Source organism: Pelmatolapia mariae, linkage group LG4 (genome assembly GCF_036321145.2).
Source record: "Pelmatolapia mariae isolate MD_Pm_ZW linkage group LG4, Pm_UMD_F_2, whole genome shotgun sequence".
NCBI classification, from domain to species: Eukaryota; Metazoa; Chordata; class Actinopteri; order Cichliformes; family Cichlidae; genus Pelmatolapia; species Pelmatolapia mariae.
Genome location: NC_086230.1, coordinates 26,482,087 through 26,503,233, shown reverse-complemented (window position 1 = coordinate 26,503,233; position 21,147 = coordinate 26,482,087). Strand labels below are relative to the sequence as shown.

Genomic DNA, 21,147 nt, shown 5'->3' with positions numbered 1-21,147 from the left:
TAACTGGGAAATTATGAGTCTTTGTGTAATTTCTGCCTTGTTGCCAACCTCTGTTGTTCAATGATGTGAGTAACAACAACAAATCAAAGAAGCCTTCTGCAGTCTCTCCCCTTCATTTCCCTCCAGGCAAGCCAAACAAGCAAACTGCAATAGAAAGGCAGAAAAAGCAGCACTGTAAACAAGCTATTGATGGCTGAGGTGAGTCAAGCAAAGTACATCTATATGGTCAGTGCTTTGTTGTTAAAGTTCAGTGCATTTTATAGGAAAGTAGTAATGAGCACTTCCTAGGTAGTGTACAGTATACGAGGGTAGGTAGCTTGTTGATTTTCTTCTTTCGGCTGCAAACATCTAAGTGTTGCTATATATTTGGGGAATTAGTGGATGTTACATAAAGACAATTTCAGTATGTTGTGGAATATAGGAAACCTAAGCGAGGTAAATGAGACAACATGGACGATCAAAAAACAGTTTTGCAATTTTCCCAATGAATGTCTAACATTATAAATTTTGAATAATAACATCAGCATATGAGAAAATCAGCCTCTCAGAATAAAATTAGGCTAAGGCCCAAGTCATACAGGCTCAGAGACAAGCTGGTGACTTCCAGTAACCATCGGTCTTTATGGAAAACGGTTGCAGGTAGTTGCTTGTTGTCAGAAGGTGAAATTGTTCACAAAGAGGTGGTTTGTATGGAAGATGTCTGCAAACATTCACAAACTACTTGCAAAGCAATAGTTAAAATATGAACAAACAGGAAACAGAGTGTGTTCCCTTTCAAAGTAAAAGTTGTGCCTTTTGATATGTGTTGAAATATCTCTGGTAAGTCAAAACTTTTACTTGAAGGGTGAACATTCTCCATTCACCAATTTAATCCAGCAATTACATGCAAACCAGTCAGTGAATATATGTTTCCCTATAGCTTTCAGCAGTCACCAGGGTGTTAGGCACTGGTCTCTAGGCCTGTGTTAATGAGACCTAATAAGTGATGGCGCTAAAGTGAGTTCTTTAGACAAAGGATGAACTGAAGGGATTCTCTTTGATCAGCATATGATATATAATCATTATTTTTAATTCCAGGAAGCACAAATAGGATGAGCAAAATTAAAAAACGAAATATGATGATTCTGTCTTGTGAAGCTTTGTTTTTTGTGAAAGAGGAAGTAAAGTTTTGAAAGCCTTTTGCAGTCTCTCACAGTGAAAACTGTGCCGTCACGGCAGTGGCTGAGTTTTTGCAACAGTAGCTACATTATGTTTTGTTCTATTGAAACTAAATGTTTTTTGTTCTCCTTTTGTCCCTGTGTGATGGGTGTAAAATGGCCTGGAAAGACGACATTCTGTAAACATAACCAGCAACATGGGTTTAGAAAATAGAATCCATCACTCAGTACTTAGTGTCCTCATTACCTTAATCACATTACAATGTGTGACTAGGTGAGCATAGAAACATATCTGCTGGATAAAGAAATTTACAGACAAAATTAGTTAGACAAGCATAACCAAGATGAAAGGAGATTATGCGATTTTTGGCAAATGTGATGTTTCGCCATCAAGAACTCCAAGTTTACAGGATTTTAATGCATTTTAGTGCACCAAATGCCCATTATAACATATTTGATGTCACAATGTGCCGCAACATGAGTATGAATAGAGTGACAAAAAAATCTGTTTATATGCTTAAAAATTTACACTGTAATATCCACAGGAAAAATATGCTGGTCATACTGCAAGGTCAAACTGTTAAGTAACAAAAAATGTAATTGTTGAATTAATCATATTAATAATTAAATATTATAGCAATTAGTGTTTCCACATCATTTGGTAGTGTTAAATATATATATTTCTTTTTAATTTAAATTTATATATATTTATGGAACAAAAATATAATAAAAATAATGATTAAAAAAATAATAGTTTAAACATTATTCTGTGGTAAAAAGTGGTAAACAGGTAAAATAGAAAGAGGGTTTGTTGCTTGCTGTTGCTGTCAAAGAGGAAGCAAAGAGGACAGACTCATATTTTTTGGCTAATGAAGTATTTTTCCAAACCTGCCTGAACCATGAAATATTGTCCAGAAAAGGAATGTTTAATTAAGTCTTTTTTTGTTTTTACATGATGCTATGATAAGTAAGTAATATGATAAGTAGTAAAATTTCACCTGTCATATAAATCCTCTTCTTTTGTCTACTCAAACAGAAGAAAACATGCCCAAATGCTGACTTTAACCAATTTAATAACATGTAAATTTTTCATATAAATTTACCTCATTGGTATACATTCAAGCACATTTTCATTGATTAATGATGTTGTATGATTATTTAAATAAATAAACCTTTGTTTTCATATAGTTCAGTTGCATTTTATTCAAAAATGATGGCTTCATGTTTATTTGAGTGTGAATAATTATTTTTTTTGAGTGTGTAAGGTAACCTTGAATGCTTTGAAATCTGCCTAAAGTAAAAGGTATTCTTGTTATTCATAGCCATTATTATTATTATTATTATTATTATTATTATTAATAATAATAATAATAATAATAATAATAATAATAATAATAATAATAATAATGCACTAGGGGGATGGGGAATTCAAATATATATTCCAGGCAAAGAGGTATGCATTTACCGCAGCCAAATTCAGGGAGGCAACCTGCACACGGAGGTCCACGGGATATCCAAGAAATGGTAATGCTGTTTGAATCGATTGTTCAGTAGGTCAAGCTGATCTATTATCATGAGTATAACCTGCATCAGGCAGTTTACATATACAGAGTTAGTCATCATGGCAAAAAATCTTGGGTAACCATTTCTTATAGCACAAGTTAAATGGGAAGTTATACCCAATTTCAAACAGTTACCCCTTAGGTTACTTATATAAGCCAGTTGCATTAATTTATAGTACAATACTTACATGGAGCAATTCTGATATAACAGCTTATAATAAAGATGCTGAGTGTACACTGCATGTGCACCCTTAACTTTATTTCACAGTACTTTGTCTGAAAGCAGATAACATAGTATTAAGAAATAAAAAAAACAAAACACATTTTGTGCTCTTGTTTGTTTTGATGCACTTGGACAACAACTGTTGATCTTTCTAAAGGTTTTCTCAACACTTAAAACTCTTATTAGACACAGAAGTGCTACAATATGCAGTATAAAAACAGGTTGCTAAATAGCTAAATGAACAAGAAACCTGACAGCTCTCATGAGATACTGAAATGCTTTTTATAAAAAATAACAAATGGAGACTCAACAACAGTATCAACATTGGAAATAAAACAAAAGGAAGTTTACTCTTGTACACATACAGTATTCCAAAATCTTAAGGCGGTTGAAGTATTAAGTCAGACAACCCAGTTAACACTTTACAAGGTGCTTATATAAGACATTCACATCAGGCTCATGAATGCTTCATTTCACATTAATGAATAAAAACAGCTTCATGACACACTTAGATGAAATGGACACAGAATTATGACAGAAAAAATATAAATAGGGTAATAAATGCCTGCAGTTACACTTACACACTCAGTGTTGGATGAAAAGAAAGAGCTGATGAAAACATTTTTCACCAGACAATTTTCTTTCCTCAGGTTAGCTCTATTGTCAGATTGTAGACTCTCAATTCTCACCTTAATACAAAATTCATACATAACAGCATATGTCTGCCATTCTTTCATGTTTTAATTCATTGATCATCTACTGTTTAATATTCATTTGCATTTGAAGGGCTGGCATTTGTACGCTACTAAGAAATGCATGTGGCGTTTTTTTAGAAACAGCAGCAAGGAGACACCTGACAAGAAATGTGTTTCCTGCTCCCACAGAGGAAAATTCTGGCCATATTTTAGCTGATGCGTCATCAGCCATCTGAGGGCTACAGCCTCTTTTATCTAACTCAGGTTGGATTCTTACCCAGAAAAATATAACCAACTGGTTGTAATTTGATCTGTTAATTGTAAAGAGTTTTGCGCTTGGCTAAGGAGGAGGGATTTGTAAATCAGTGAAAACAAAAAGTGCACCGAGTGCGGTGGAGACAGGCTTAGTGTCAAATATGTGTCAAGTGAACAGATCTGATCTGTGTGAAGCAATGAGGAGACTTTATGTCTCTCAAAATAATGCAAAAAGCAAATCAAGATGTTATATTTACATAAATGGAAATTACTTTCACATTGCTTTTTTTTTCATTTGAAGTTTGACTAATGACTCTTTTAGTTACTTGATCTTACTACAGTCTCTTCTTCTTCTGAAGAAGAAAATGTAGTAAGGGTTAGGGTTAGGGTCTGCCGTCACGGTGATAGCCAGCTCCATCAACTGTCCACAGTTGATAGACAGTCAATACTAGACTATCCATCAACTGTTTTTATTCCGATTAACTTTTTTAACTGAATTTTAACTGATTAACTGAATTTTAATATAAAACCTGGACGGATGGAAAAATGTACATTAATTTGCATTTTGCAAGAAAAAAAATCCATTGGATGAGTGAACACTTGCAAAGAGATAAAGGAAAATAAAACTGCCTCTACTTGGATAAGCAGTTTTCCTTGTTTCCTTAAATTGACAGCGATGAGAACACTTTGAAATCATGACTATAGAGTAAATGATGTAAAATGTTACCACAAATTCTTTAATAAACCCAAATCCTACATTGAAGATACATTACATCATTGCACTTCTTCAAAATGAGCAAGAGAGAAGCAACTCTCAAATTATTGATAAATATGTGATGAATCATCATGAGCCTGTTTGGAATGATTTATATAAACAACTTAGAAAAAAGAAAGTGTTAAGTATTATATGTATTTAAAAAAAAACTCAAAATATACAAATTCACAGCCAGTAAGTCAGAGGATTCAGTTTCACATTCTCAAATTTCACTCTAGCGTGTTGATATTTGCCTGGTATGAAGCTTTCATAATATACAAAAAGATTTAATAGCCTAGCAGATAAAAAATAAAACGAAACCTCTCAGCAAGCAACACGGCCCATCTGAAAAACCAACTACTTTCCTCCATTTATTGGATCAGACATTATGCAATATAATACACTGGAAGAAATATTGAAGCAAAGGAAAAACAAAAACACCGTAGTTTATAACATTAAATAAATATTTCCTTGAAAATATACATAAAAAGCTGCCATAGACAGATCAAAATACATATCTGTTACATTCATCCATCGGGCTCTCCTGCAGGGCACAACATCTGTCCATGTACCTAAATGACAGGTGACAAAGTACAGCCGTCTTCCCTTTGAAATATTAGTGATTAATAGTAGGCTTGGACACCACATCCTGTGTGTAGATATTGTTATTTCCCAATGTTTCTCTTTTGAAGAAGTAACTGATAAGATAGAAAAAAATCTTCATGGACCCACTGCATGTTATGATCCCCAGGCCGTGCAGAAATATTGTAAACATTTCAGCTTTTTTTTTTTTTTGACTTTGGTACTAAAGATACAAATGGTGATTCATGAATCTAAGAGACCTTCACTAAAGTATGACATATACTGCACTTCTGAAGTCTTTCGAGATCCTTTCAGTGAATACTGCATGGTGTGATTCAGGGTACTGAATCCATTTGAATCATGTAAAAGATGTAATAGCCTTCATAGAAACAAAACAAAACAAACAAAAAAAACAGAAATCAGGCATTGATGATGATAAAACGACTCATGGGTTTAAAGTGGGGCTTGCAGTTTTTTATAGACAAGATAATCTAAATGATCAGCGCTCCATTTGTTAAACCTGATTCATCCGCTAACACTTTTCCATTTACACAGAAAACACTGCAAATATAGAAAGTCATATCTGTACATAGTTTTGAATTAAATATATGCAAGGAGGGAAGAAAAAAAAGTTCAAATTGAGGGTCTGAACAGTTCTTCAAAAAATACTGAGGTTTCAGTAGACATATCTTCATATAATAGTTTCATATTACACAACAGCAAATCCACTGTCACAGGACTTGGCCATGCGATACCCAAAAAACCTATTATCCATTTTAACATATATATTATTTATTTGCAATATAGTTTTTCCCATGAATGCTTTACATAATAAGACAAATCGAAAGAATCTTAACCCCATTTTCTTCACAGTCGAAAGAGAATGTGGTACGTGTGAGTGAGAAGTTAATTCTATTATGGAAGTATCCACTGATTCAGTTGTCAGATGAGGTGGTTGTGTCATTTCTGCAATGTGTAGTCCATTAAAAAAAACAAAAACTAGATAGGTTACGATTTATGTTGGGATGATACGCCTTTCCAGTAGTCTAAAATATCATGGAGGTCCTCATCCTTTGCAAACTGGACTTTCTTACGCAGTGCATGCCCTGCAGCCATGTACTCCTCATCTTTATGCCGTTTCCGGTGGAGTTTGAAACGCTCCCAGATGCTATGTGAAGGTTTGCAGTAGTATTCAGGACTGGAGGAATAGCTTAGATTGTGGTACTGAGAGGACATCTGCGAATATGTTAAGTCTCTGGAGCGGGAGTGAGTAAGAGGCTCCAACATGGAGGACTTGTGGCTGTCAGGTCCTTCGAGCTCCTCTATCTGAGCATCGGGATAGGAGTGTCGGTGGGCACTGTACTGACGGATCTTTTCTGCCTCGGCCCTCAGGATGGCAGCAGCAGGTGTTACAGTGAGGATGGTCTCTCCTGTTGGAGAAGTTTTCTCTATGTACTTGGATTCAGAACGATAAGGCCTGGGGCTTCTCATGGGTCCTCCTGTGGCTGTACTGGGCCTCTTTGGAGAGACATCAGAAGACCGATGTCTCTGCAGAGAGTGGTGGTAGCTGTCCTTATACACTGGAGACAGGAGGCCAGATTTATTCTGTGGGTGTTCTGATATTAGTACAAGCTGGGGCTCTGCAGTGGATACTGCTCCAGATTTCACTCCTTGAAAAGAGGTGGATTCTGACTTTAAAGCATCTATGCAGTTGTTTATTATCTGATTGACTTTATCCACCTCTTTTGCAATTGTGGAAATTTCTGCCACTGATCCCTGACTATTCCCAGCCATTCCCATATCACACTCCCGGCGGTCATGGTGATCCACACTTCGCACCTCCATGTAATTTCCTTTCATCATCTTAGGAGTATCACTTATCTCTTGAAATTTGTACTGCTCCATTTCACTTGCAGATGGTAAGTATGGCATACGTGCCATGCTCTCTCCTGCCAACAACTGCTTCTGTGACATTCGAGATATAGTCCCACCCTCAAGCTCTTGTCCATATTTAAGTTCCATTATGTTTTTCTTTAAACTTCCTGATTTTTTGTGCTTTTCATCTTGTTGGCGCTTTCTTCGCAAGCAATAGTACACAACTCCAAGAAATATAACCATGCTGAATAGGCAGCCCAAAATTGTCATAATGTAGTGAGTAGCAGTCGGACTTTTCACAATTACGTCCTTTCCATTTCGAGGGCCAGTAGAGACTGTCAGACATGTATGGTTGTGTCTAAGAGAATTGCGTATTGAAGCAACACAATATGTGTAGTTGGTGTGGGGTTTAAGGTTTTTTAATTCAATGTCCTCTTTTATATCTTTCAGGTTTTGAATGTCTGTGAAAAAACTGTTGTTATAAAGAACCAAGATGTACATCTTCTTATAGGGATGAGGAATCTGAACTGTGATGATAGCACCTGTGTGTGTTACTTGCTTCACTTTCATCAGAGGAGTTCCCTGAACATCATTTTCAGGTGTACTGATGGTAGTGTCTTCTGGTTCTGTGCCTGATGGACAGTCTTCCACTCCACAAAGCGTTGAGTCTGGTGGTAGTGTTGTTGACTCAATGGGCACAGTTATAAATGGTGTTACATATTCATCAGTGCACACTTTGGTAAGCATGTACAGTGCATTTCGATAGTTTGGATTGTTAGGAATCTGGCTCAGTAAGCTATAACCGGAGACCCCGGGTGGGGAGTCGCAAACCATTCGTTCATTTGTCCTGTTTGGGAAAACTGAGAGCCATTTGACAAAACCAAGTAATTCACATGAGCAGTTGAAGGGGTTTGTGTACAACTCACAGGTGGTAAGTTTAGTTAAACTGGCAAACGTAGACCCATCTAACTGCTGGATTCGGTTCATGGAGAGGTCAATATTCTCTAAGTTGGGGCATTCCCAAAAGGCATTAGGTGTCACAGTCTCAATCAGGTTTGCCTGGAGGTAGAGGTACTGCAGCTTTCCTAAACCCCTGAGGATCCCCTCTGTCAAGTTCCGCAACTTGTTGAAGCCCATTTGAAGGACTTGCAAGTTAAACTGAGCAGAAAAGGCCCCGTCTTCTATGTAGGAGATTTCATTCTTGGTCAGGTTCAGGTAGGTCAAGTTGGCAAAGCGGCTAAGGGCAGAATAGTGGATACTTTTGATTTTGTTTTCATTCAGACGAAGGTCAACAATGGTGCTGTTGATATGCTGTGGGATGGCCTCATAAGGTGGCTGGTTTTGACTACAAATTGCGAGCCATACAAAGCCCTTTTCACCCTCAATTAACCAGCAGTCTCCACTGACTCTACCAATATGAGTCAAATATACAATGGCTACAGACCAAAACAAGGCACTCATCACCATGCCTAAGCTGCAGGCCATTGGTGCTTCTTTGAGAGTCATGTGCAGGGCCAAAAGAATCAAAGGGGTGTGATACGGCTGCGGTTTCAGTACAGCTGTTCAGCTAATCTCAGGGCCAGAGACAATCCTTTTATTTGCCTCCTCTTCATTGATAGATGTGTGATACTGGATGTTATCGCCATGTATCAATTAGAAAAATCTTGATCAATTAGAAAAATCTGCTTTCAGATTGAGGCTTGCCTGCAGTGAACTTGTGGCAACACTTAAAAGAGCATCCAGCACCTCAACTTGGCTTGTGCTTTTTTCCTTAGTGGGTACCATCATTAAATGGTCGCATCTTGTTGTTTCTGCCAGTTTCCTGCATCCTGTGCCTCTCTGGTGTGCATGGATGAATAACCTGTAAAATACAGAAAGGGACACACAGTTGACATTAAGTACACTTACTCAAGCCCTCCTTGTTTATTCCTCACCAATTATTTTGTACACCATTTAAGAAGTGTTTGCTGTTGCCTATGGCAGCCTGCTATTAAAGGAGACTGTTGACCAATTACCACTTGACAGGTTGGGGGAAGCAGTGTCCCTGTTTTCACACCATTAACCTGAGGCCTGTCAGATGCAACTGAGGGAGGCCAATGTTAAGAAGCTGCATTAAATCAATTATACAGCACCATGCAAAATGACAATTTGCATCATGTATTTAGTTTTTCTCTCTGAAAACCTTCATGAATAAATTAAAATCTTTCTGAGTGCTGGATTATGGGGGAGGAAAGAGGGAAATCATGTAGCAGGTGTGATTACCATAGTGTTAAAATTCAATTAAAATCTTTTGCGTGAGGGAATGGGAAAGTGAGCAGCAACTCTCACTCTTAATTCTGCAAGTTTTTTGTTTTTATACAGACTCCTCATTTTTCTTTGTAATATCTCTTTTGATTGCTGTTTTTACTCTTTGTACAGTTGATACTATTTCACTGTTGAAGACCTTATGGTAACATATCTTATTCCAGAATTTGGGTTAAGATAACTTTATTCTGCTCTTAGATTTCTGAGATTTTACTGAACATTTTGAGTCATATTTTTTTTTTTTTTAAATAAAGTTAAAAAGTAAAGTTTAAAAAAAGGACTTGATCCTATATTGTCATTGTACACAAATATCTAGTTGTTAGCTAACATAGTAGTGCTGTTCCTGTAAAACCCCGAGATATGATAAGCATACCAAGAGGGTTTTATAGCTCATATACTCAACTTTTCAATGATAAAATAATAAAAAATAATTAAATACTGAGTGTATTATTTTCTCTTTGAACATTTCATAGCTTTGCAATAAATTGTAGTAATACATTCAGTTCCATTCCAGAGCACAGTCATATTCTGTTACATCACAACTCAGTATTACAGACTCCATTACAGTGTTTAATTGCTCAAGGGTCGATTTCCTACTGCTAACAAAGAAATTAAAAAAAAGATGTCTGCCGCGCAGGTATACAGTGGTGGGGAAAACCTCAATCACCTATAATAGCATGTCATTAAAACAATTTCCTGGATCAATTTTAACTTGCAGTGTGGCCATATTTGTACCTAATTGCTGTCTAAATGATGTTTTTGTGGAAACCAAATTTATTAACTGTTCTAATGTGAGAGAAAGGATTTCATCTGTCTACTTGTTAAAGCCAACTGTTTATGCATTTTAATCAGTCGAACCTATAATGGGCAATTTCTATAGTAATTTGAACACTTTTCATTGTTAGAATACAGATAACTATGTAGTTACTACCCTTTCTAATTATTTACGCTGAACTTCAATATCATTTTATTGTATAGTGTAGTTAACACAAATTGTATTGTGAGAAAACTAACTGGACTTTAATTATGCAGATACTACAACCAAAGTAAAAAGTACAAAAATCTTCTCAAGTGGGCTTACTGTGGGGAATTAGGGGTCACCTGGAGTGAGAATGTGCTTTTGTGTGTTAGAGGACATGGCTCTACACACCACACTCAAGTAGATGTGACAGTTTATGGCAGAAAGAATATACTTCAACTTGAAACCACACATGCCACTGTGGATTTAAAGACCATTCATGCTGTCATTTGACCTTTGTGTAGGTTTATCACATTACAGTCACACTATTTGTAGTTTTGCTTATCATACTATGAGATGGGGAAACAACTGCCTCTACACTCAGGGGTGCCTCCAGAATTTTTTCTTTAAAAAAGATGAGGGCGACTAAAAGTCTTGGGTGGCACACCAAAAAACATAATTTCCAGTTTTGGAAATGTCTGGCCGGGTGGCCTGTGCTCCTCCTGCCCTCCCCGATGGTGCCCCTGTCTACACTAAATCTTAATCCCTAATCTGTTGCCTTTTTGTCTTTTAATAGGATGAGCATCAATAACCATTTGTTTTGAGGCAAATACTTTAGGTCATAATAATGGCAGGAGTGTAAATGATGGCTTACCATTCAGTTAGCGTACATCCTCATGTCTCAATTGAATAACTGTCTGCCTGTAATGACTTTTACTTGCTGCTAATTTGCTTTGTGAGTTAATTTGTGTGAATGTAAGTGTTGCCAAATTATGTTTAGTATTTATTTTTTGTTTTGTCTTTCAAGGGAAGGAAAAGCTGTGATTTTACTGTATGTAAGTATGTAAGTAAGTTGGAGTGGGTGATGGAGATTCGTTTTTCCTGAGGACTGTGTGGTAGAGTTATGTAACACGGTGATAGAGAAAGATGGATCAAATATTAACAAAGTAAGCACATCTTGTCTTATGTTTCACCCATTGTCTTGGGTCTGGTTAAGGTTAAGAAACGTCATTCATCCATCCATTTTCTTTACGCTTATCAAACTTAGAATTGTACAAGGGCTGCAGCCTATCCCAGCTGACTTTGAGTGAGTGGAAAGGCACACTCTGGACAGGTTGCCTGTCCATCACAGGAAGACAAGACAAGCACACACTCGCACATCCACAGCTATAGCCAAGTTAGAATCACCTATTAACCTAACATGGATGTCTGTGGGTGGAAGCTGGACTACCAGGAGGAAACTGACACAAGTACAGGGAGAACACACAGATGTAACCAGACCTGGCCAAAACCTTCTTGTTCTGGTGAGTGTAGTACTGTACAGTGCCCATGGTTGAAATTCCACAATTGAAGCTCATATATTACAGAATGATTTTTCTGCATGTTTTCATGTGTTCCAGCTCTGAATTATTTCAAAAATTGAAAATACACAGCATACTGATAAACTGACATTGGACATTAGTACTGTTACCCAGGGCTTTGTATATTTAAAACTGATTTAAATTGGTCTAGAATGGATGTGTCAAACATAAGGCCTGGGGACTAGAATCAGCTTGGGATGGATTCCAATCCGGCCATCGGACAAGTTTGGAAAATGTGAATGGGGGCATGAATTTTCTACAGGCCTCCTCCATGACCATTCATACTAAACAATTAAATGAAAGATGCAAATATTGTTTTTTTCACTATCTAATATGGATTTTTTTTTCAAAACAGGTCACAAAAAACATAAAAAAAAAAACCAGTTTTCTGTGAATTAACAAAAAGTTCCTGCTTTATAATTACAACCCATTTGGCCAATGAGCTACCAGAACTAATCTTACAAATGTAATTTAGCAAATTTATTAAAAACTGAAACATAATGTTGGAACTGCGTTTATTTTCCTTATATTAATATATCCAAGGGAATAAAAGTGTGGTTAAACTTTACAGTGAGAGAAAGTTTCAAAGTTGTGGCCGACTTACGATCAAAGTGTTGCCCAGACAATAAAATGGCTTTGATATCTGTGGCCTAGAGGATGAGATTATATGTAATTTTAAATATACACATTAGACTGTTTTTCCTTTTATAGTTGATAAAATCGCCTGGTACAAAGCTAGTATGTGTTCATTGTCAGTTCAGCATTTCCACAACATTATCGCTCGACCAAATGTGGTAGATAGATGCAGAGCACAGCAAGATGTTTACTGTATATATGTAAACAGGGCTTTGAATTACCTCTCATAATATTTTGTTTAGTGTCAGGCAGTTTGAGGATTTATGCTGTTTCATAATTGAGTTCTATTTATTGATCTTTCAAGTTATGTCCGCAAATCTGTCCTCATAATCACTTAAAAGCAAATGGCCTAAATTTTATTCAAAAATGCAACAAAAAACATCATTTTGCAACACAAATGAAGGGCAATTTAGGTGCAGAGAAACAGTTTTCAATTACAGTTCTCCTTGGTTCACATAGTACTAAGCAATTATCTGCAATGAGGCTAAGATAATCAAGTAAAAGCACTACTCAGCTATTCAAGCGCAGATAAAGAGCAGAAATAAATGCTGTGGTGGAGGACACTGGAACAGAATGCCAAAGGCTGCCATTACAAAACCACCTTCATGATGACAAAAGAGCAGTGGCAGAGGAGCATTGAAGAAAAGAAAACTCTGAAAACCCCTGGGAGGAAAGAGGTTCCAAATCAAATGTTCCATGAAATGAATATGAAAAATACAGCTCTGCAGAATATCTGGTGATTTTCTAAGGAAAGGCTGTATTTTTACTCCTCGATCCACTATGGCAGACATGGAGCTCATCTGATCTAGGAACCAACTTGTGACATATGGACTCTTGGTCAGGACTGCTTGGTGAATGCACTGGGTATTATTTGGTAGGATTTTCTAGCATGCTGGGTTAACAGTGCAGCCAAGGTAATTTTCTCCTACTTCATGACCTTTTCCTAAAAATGGCCAAGTTTTTTCATGCATCAACCTAACCAAAGAGTGGGTAAAAAAGAAAGTGGATATTAAAAAGAAAGAAAGAAAGAAAACAAGGCATAAAAACTAGCCCTCCCACACAGGGCATAAGCTTCTGTCACCTAGTTGACATTTGTGTGATTTTATGCCAACGTTATCATACCTGCCACCTCATGGGGACTTTTTGGGTCTTTGCTTTCTCTGCCCAGGGTGTCAAGAAACCAGCACCGAAAGGCATGTTGTATATATCTCAGAGATGCCAATGGCTTTGTCAAAAATTTTGATATTTGATGCCCTGAGAATTAGACCAAGCTTGACCTAAACTGACTCACAGCATGGCATTGGTGTTAGATTATTTTAGACTCTAAATTGAAGTTTAGCTTTAAGTTTCCTTTAGAATGCATTATTTGTGTTTTGTTTATCTGCCATGACTCAATTAGACGAGCCTCCAAATGAGTCACTGCTTCACCACTGAAACCAGTGCACAAATTAGAGCCATGCTTGTTCCCCTTGTAAGGGTAAACACAACCATGGCCTTACACTGATAGTTATTACTGCAACTTTTAGTTAATAAAACATGGATTTTGCATTTAAATATTGCATAATATTTTACTTATTTGTATCCCAATGTATCCAAAACATATGGCAATAAAATCAAAGCCTGAGGTGTCAAGTTGTTAAGGGATAAACAAAGCAAGCTAGATTAAAATTAATTTTTTGAGCTTTAGTTTCATGCAAATCACTCCATACTGTATATTCAGATCTCCAAATGAGCCTAAGGCCTCCAGCAGTGTACGTTGCTTTGTGAGTGCTTAGGTCTATTTGCCACCACAGACCCACTTTCCATAATGGCAGCAATCTGTATGGTCCAGTGCTAGCCCTGAGTGCAGCAGGCCAGAACACCCAAGGCATCAGAGCTGAGTATATTCCCCTATCAGACACAGGCAGCCATTCCACAGTCTCTTTTCCATTTAGGCTTTATGCACTGGGTAATGAAAGCTTTTCTTTTTCTTTTCCTCTTCTGTGGATAACCTATTGAAACCCTGCTTTTGAAGAATGATTCAAACACAGCTTTGTAAATTTCTGTTCCAGTTGCTCGCTGCCTCCTCACTTCTACTCTGTAAATGTTGGCTCCTTTTTCATGAAAAAGGTTACAAAATATGACAATACAAAAGCTGCTGTACATATAGACAGATGGGGACCTAGCCTGTGATTTTTGGTAGCCTATAAAACAACTAAATCTAAGAAAAGGAATGTGTCTGTAAAGTTATCCAGGTAGATGCCACAACAGGTAAAATGTTGAGAGGATTGAAGTAGCTGTAGCTGCAATGGCACTCTAGCTGGACTCTTTAGACTCTGTGAGAGTTGTCATCTCTAACATAGAGCCTAAGCAGTGCTTCTCTTCCACAAGAGCCAGTGCTTCAAGGCAAACTTTGACAAAAGCGTCTGAAAGTTACATGGACAAAACAATTCTTGAAAATAGTGCACCACTCTCCCCACAAACATTTTATTGTATGCAAACCCACAAACACCTCACCACCCACTCTGGCTATCTCTGTCTGTCAGTTCCCTTCTGTTTGTCACTGTGTCTGTCCAAACAATTTCCCTCTGCATGCTAAACAAACATTTTTCTATTCAGTGTCCAGGTTTCTACAAAAGTATGCTATCAAATTATCTGGTTTTAGAGTTTGTGGGCCCCACTTGTTCTTGTTTTGCCTTTTGTTTCCTATCTTGGGCTTTGTCATGGTGAAGGTGCCCCAGTCTCGGAGGGCCCTCCTCATCCATACCAATGATTGCCTTTTATTTGATGTTATTCAAAATGCAGGGACCATCTTGGTGGGACTGAAAAATGTGGCAACGGGAAACCACAAGTGCAAAATCAATTGAATTAAAATGGAACTACTTCTCTTGGGGAAGGGAACCATTACATTTTACCGGGCTTTTGAATTGCTTAGACGCAGTGAGAGCATATATATTTTGGGTTATATGAGAGGATATTTAACTCATACATTAATTAATTTGAGATTATTGCCTGGAAAAAACAGCTGATATTTCTGCCTTTGTTGGATACTGTTAAAAGTTCCATATGACTCCTTTGGTGGTAAAAAAAGATAATGTGAAAAAATTCCATGTTTGATAAGCAAACTCATACAGCACTATAGCTGGACCAGCTGCTTCCTGCATTTAGTCTATCTATCTATCTATCTATCTATCTATCTATCTATCTAAAAATAGATAGATAATATATACCTACAGTGGTCCCTCGTTTATCGCGGGGGTTTACATTCTAAAAATAACCCGCAATATGTGAAATCCACGAAGTAGCCAACTTTATTTGTTACAATTATTATAGATGTTCTAAGGCTGTAAAACCCCTCACTACACACTTTATACACTTTTCTCAGACAGGCACAAACACTTTCACACTTTTCTCTCTTGTTTAAACACTCTCAGAGTTCAAACCTTCGTAGAAAAATAAGTCCAGTATTATAGAACCAAAGGCACCCGCGGTTGCCTTTAAGGGTGCAAAACGTTTCGTCGACATTGTTGTGTTTGTTGGGGAGAAAACTTACAGACATACAGTACAGCACTTCAGAGTCCCAGCGCTAGTGATCAAAGATTTATGAGTGCATTGACACAATGCGCTTTAAGACAAAACAAACAAACAGCGACACCGCGAAAGGTGAACCGCGTTATAGCGAGGGACCACTGTATATATATTATGACATCATTGCCTGGCAATTACACTTTTCTTTTACTTGCACAAAAAGACCAAACAATATTTATCTGTAGTACTACTAGTATGTACTAGTAACAGTTATTCAGTACGAAAATGAGTAATTTAAGAAGAGTAGATGTGTTTTCTGTTGACCTCCCTGGTTAATTGAGATTTTTTTAATCACATAGTGTACATTAGATGTATTGGGATTACATGTGCATATTATCAGTGTTGGAGTGTTGTTTCAGACTCATCTGAATAGCTCTAACAATACCATACATGTTTTATATTTAATAGGGACAATTTTGATGATCACAATCACAAATGCACCTTCACTTTAGCCAATCAGAATGGCAGTTCTAGAAGGGGAGACTGAAGTCCTTTGACATGAAAAATTTAATTTTTGGACAACTGCAATCGTTGGAATGCTTTATCACGGCTTATACAACATAAGTCTTGGGGAAACTAATGATGTTGCCAAGCAACAATAGTAGCCCTTATCACTAAAGTTAGCTGCCATCTGTTAGTCAGACAATGCTGACAGTCAAAATCTCACCTGCTATCTTGAATCTCTCTAGTAAACCAATCTCATCAAGACTTTTCTAATAGGAAATTATTGGACCATTTCATTTTTGTTGATATCTATGTACCCATCAATCTGGAAACCTACTGGCTAGGCAGCAGTAAAACTATTCTGTTATCTTGGTAGGAACTTTAACTCTTGTCAGTCATTGTTTAAGTGATGAATATAAAGCTAAATTTTTATCACACCAGTGGTTTCCAGACTGCATTGACTCTTTCGCTCAAACATCACTGTTAAATGCTACTTGAACTGCAATAAGATTAAAAATGGAAACCAGAAAGCCGCTTTTAATTAAAATGTTAACTTTGCCTACATATCCTGAATATTTATATGCAGATATCTGTTTACAGAAAACATATTTATATATGCATGTGCTCAGTTTAGATTGTTTGAGGTATAGCAAGGCTGCCATGGGTAGAATCATCAGTATCCTGCATTGTGTTCTGCACTATTATTTCTAAACGTAGCGTGTGGACATTTTAGATTTAGTTTCTCCTTATGCATGTGTTGAAACTTAAACTGAAATATAGTAAAAATTGTATTACTTCCATTGATTAAGCTAGAATGACAACAATAAGAACTAAGACTTATTCTAATAGGTATTTAAAATTCAATTCAATTACATTCTGTTTTATTTATGTGCACAAAATCACAACAACAGTTGCCTCAAGGCGCTTTATATTGTAAGGTAATAACCTTATAATAATAAAAAGAAAAAAGCTTACTGTCACATAGTGAGAGTGTAAAAAATAATGTAAAAATGAAAAAAAAAAAAGATTTAAATAAAAACCAAGACGAAGAAAGAGGAAAAAAAGCCAGAAAAAGCTGAATGAACACAATTCATGTCTCCTGTCTTAGCATCCTAGAATTGTTTGTGTTTTCCTGAAATTAAAAACAGACATAAAATCTTATAGCTGCCAATTAGTACTGGCCCCTGCTAATTAGCTCCAAATTAGCATTGGAATAATTAGTATTGCAGAAGTATTGGTTGATTTCAATTAATGCTGATGATACATTAGTGGTAAATGTCAAATAACATATCCTTTTTGGTTAATTAAAGCCTCAAGTGCAAAGGTTGGGCTGATATACACATGCACAGGCATCCTGAATTTTAACTGCCTCTTGGTCTATTCAAAAGTTACATTCAGCTCTCTTCCTACTTGGTATTCCACACAGGTGTCATACTTTGTAAAACTTTAAATGACTTACTGCCCTGCCATCTCTTGTAAATTCCCAATATCTCACTCTATTGTTCTTCAGTGTATCAAGAGTCCTTCAGCAGGCTCGTGACCTAGTACGATTCAAGCTGAGACGAGAGCAAAAAATCTCATTACAAACTAAAAGCTCCACTTTGGGTGACACCTCTTATAAAGATGATAAGCCACGGAGAATGGCGTGGAATCACACTGCGTTGATGGAAACAGATGCATCAGTGAAACCCTGCAGGAGAATTAAAGCAGCCTAGGACAACAGTTGGCAGAAAACACAAAAGCAGAAACTGTATCCTGTCCAGCTATCCTCAGCATCTTAAAGTGCTGTGATCTCTGTGCCGCAGAATAAAAAATTCCATTCTATAATAAAACCATAACAGGTCAGCTCTACAGAATGCATGCTGAACAGAAGAAAAGCAACTGGACTATAGAGAGCATTTATCAAACGGACAGGAGAGAAGTAGAGTTTAATTTAATTCTGTGTTTGAGAGTAAGATACAACTTGGAATAACACCTAAAGGTTTAAATGCAATTTTCCAGGCCATCAACTGACCATCAACTTGCCACGTTATTCTGCCCTCCAAGCCAAAGCATCTGTCAGCAATGTCTCTAGCTGCTGACTCATGACATATTGAACTAAAGTAGGAGCTCCTGTGCAGCTCTGAGCATGACACAAAGTTATGGAAAATTTACAATCTATGAGGATTCAATTTACCTGCTTTTTGTTAACTTCTTTATAGTTTTAACGTTTACAGAAATGATAAAGTTCACATATGCTGACAAAATCTGACAGATAAGACGGCAGTTCTTATCTTTGTCAATTGCCTTGCCATGCTCAGCAGAGGTTTCCCCACCAATTAACCTTCAGGAAGAGACAGTAGCTAATTCAATTATACTGGACTGCGGCGCCGTGTTTCTGAGTGACAGCTCAACCTGCCTTGGTGCTCTGATTGACAAGTTGTGAACCAGAGCAGTCATTCCCTGTGCTGAATGTTTATATCTGTGTGACCCAGTGGGCTACCTGACACATTTAGGAAGAGGACATTATCACTTTCAGATTAGCTCCATAAAGACAATGCAAGACGAGTTTGACTACAATAATCTACATAGTGGGAAGTTAGTTTTGGTATCAGGAAACTATAACAAATTTACCTTCTTCAGCAAATTTGACTTTTCAACAGCAAATATTCAATCACTCAGCTGATGCTTTGAGGCCTGTGCCCAAATGTAATATTCCCTTCATGGCTGTTGCACTTAAGCATCTGGTGCTGAGTGACAGCCAGTTTGAGCATCAGAAAGAACAGATTTGTTGAGAACATGTTGTAATCTGTTATGCAAATGAACTGTGTAGTTAGTGGTCAGAAAGATAAAGTGATTATTACTTGATATGATTGAAATCATGACTACAAAGTCTCTCATATTCATTTCTTTCTGCAGAACACAAAAGTCCATTACGGATTGACAAGGTGGTAAGAAACAAAATCAATTGGTGGTAGCAAGGATGCAAGCAAAATGTAACTTTTGTAGGCACTGAAACATCTGCGATGAGTGCAGAAATGAAAAGGAACACCAGGGTGGCAAATGGAAACAACCACCTTGTGTGATCGCTACTCTAAGAAATAAAACGATCCCTGCCTTGAAAGGAAAGTTATTGTTTCTGACAGGACAAACTCTCTCAGGCTCAACAAGGGGCAGAGGATGTAACGCTGAGCTTGTGCTCTGCTATCAAAGGAGTGAAAGGCATTTTGGTCCACCACAGAAAACACGGGTGCAGACTGGAAGGAGATCGCAACAAGAGATGACAGCTATACTGCTGGGAGGACTTTTATCCCTGTTAGTATGCAGGATGCAATGAATAAATCCACAGAGAGCAAACATACATTTTGGATGATAAACAAATAAATGCTCTAATGATAGTGTCGCACATTTTGCATTTTTACTGTTGATGTCCATTTCAATTAACTTGCACATGCATAATGAGGAGTATTTGCTTTGCTATATTTTGAACTATTTCTTCATGAGGTTAAAATATTTTAAGTTATAAGTAAAAAATAGAGGTTAAAAACACTGTGTGTTGTGATGTAATGTGAGTGGCTTTCAATAGTAATGCTATAGCTGTCAGCCAAACACTGTCACATGCCTCCTGTGTGATAGGCATTAAGGTAGATCTCGCTCCAGTTAGAGAGGCATTGCAGTCAGGTTTTTAACACCAGCCTCAGTCACCACTATAGATAATACAAATGTTCCAAATTAAAATAAATGCCTCTCTTGCAGACTCTCCTCATCTGTGTTGTATTTTGCATACTTCTTAAGTACTTATACAGAGGTGTGCAGTCACCAAATGTCATCTGTGTCATAACCTACTAAGGGAAAGAGACAGAGGCAATTATCATTCAGCAGAGTCGAAAGGTCACATGACAAGTCACATTACACAGTGGACATAGACAGATGGTTTTGTGATGTGATTAATCATTTCACCAATGCAGGCACTCTGCTTTTATGGTGCTCTGTTGAAGTGATTGCTTTTAGTCATGATCATAGACTTTAAACTGTCAAACTGTCAAATAAATATACTTTTTTTCAAGATCCAAGTACGGCAGGAGCCTTGTAACATTAAAGCAAAGCTGAAGGTCTAGATCACACTTCTTTGCAACCTTTATTAGTACATAAGGACTAGTGTTTCATTGCTATGTATTTATTTTTTGTTTGGTTAAAGGTCAGTCAGAAACTACACTTTACTGGATGGAAGAAATCTGACAATGCGATGCCTCAGGAGAAAGAAGTGTGCTCATGGTCACCTGATGCATCACTTTAAGAGCTGGGAGAGTGAGCATTCTTCCACTGATGAGCTGCTTTTTGGTCACCGGGTCATGTCTGAAGAACAACCCCCCATCAGTGTTGATATCAAAATCGAAATCAGATTAATCTGTCATAGAAAGTGAAGTTTGAGTTTCACTGTGTCAGTCACTGTTACTGTGAAAAACAACTACAAGCAAGTCACCAGATCCACGGAGCTATCTAAAAACACTGGTCAGGCTAGAAAGCTAACAGTCCTTCTAAGGAGCCAGACTTAATGGGGACAGCAGCCAAATGTATTGAGTGTATAGTCTGCACTTTTCTACAGTTGGAAAGTTTAAAGAGCCACTTACAGTGATGATAAATACAAATACAATATTAAAAGTACAACAACTGTTGCTTTTCATATTAATATACATATATCTAGTTGTTTGTAAAAACCACAGGGTGGGCAAAAGAGCAACATGAAGCTCCAGAGCCACCTGTGACCTGTTCTCTTTCCCAGGGCATCGCTAAA

The 21,147-nt window shown here is 37.2% G+C and overlaps 1 protein-coding gene across 1 annotated transcript in view; it reads right to left on the bottom strand.

Moving 5' to 3' along the window:
* Positions 1–2,522: 2,522 nt before the first annotated feature.
* Positions 2,523–21,147, bottom strand: part of elfn1a (extracellular leucine-rich repeat and fibronectin type III domain containing 1a) — a 94,888-nt gene continuing 76,263 nt past the window's right edge. The window contains exon 3 of the mRNA XM_063472197.1: positions 2,523–8,964. Coding sequence (XP_063328267.1) covers positions 6,237–8,609 — 2,373 coding nt within the window. The 5' untranslated portion in view covers positions 8,610–8,964 and the 3' untranslated portion in view covers positions 2,523–6,236. The remainder of the gene's footprint in view (positions 8,965–21,147) is intronic.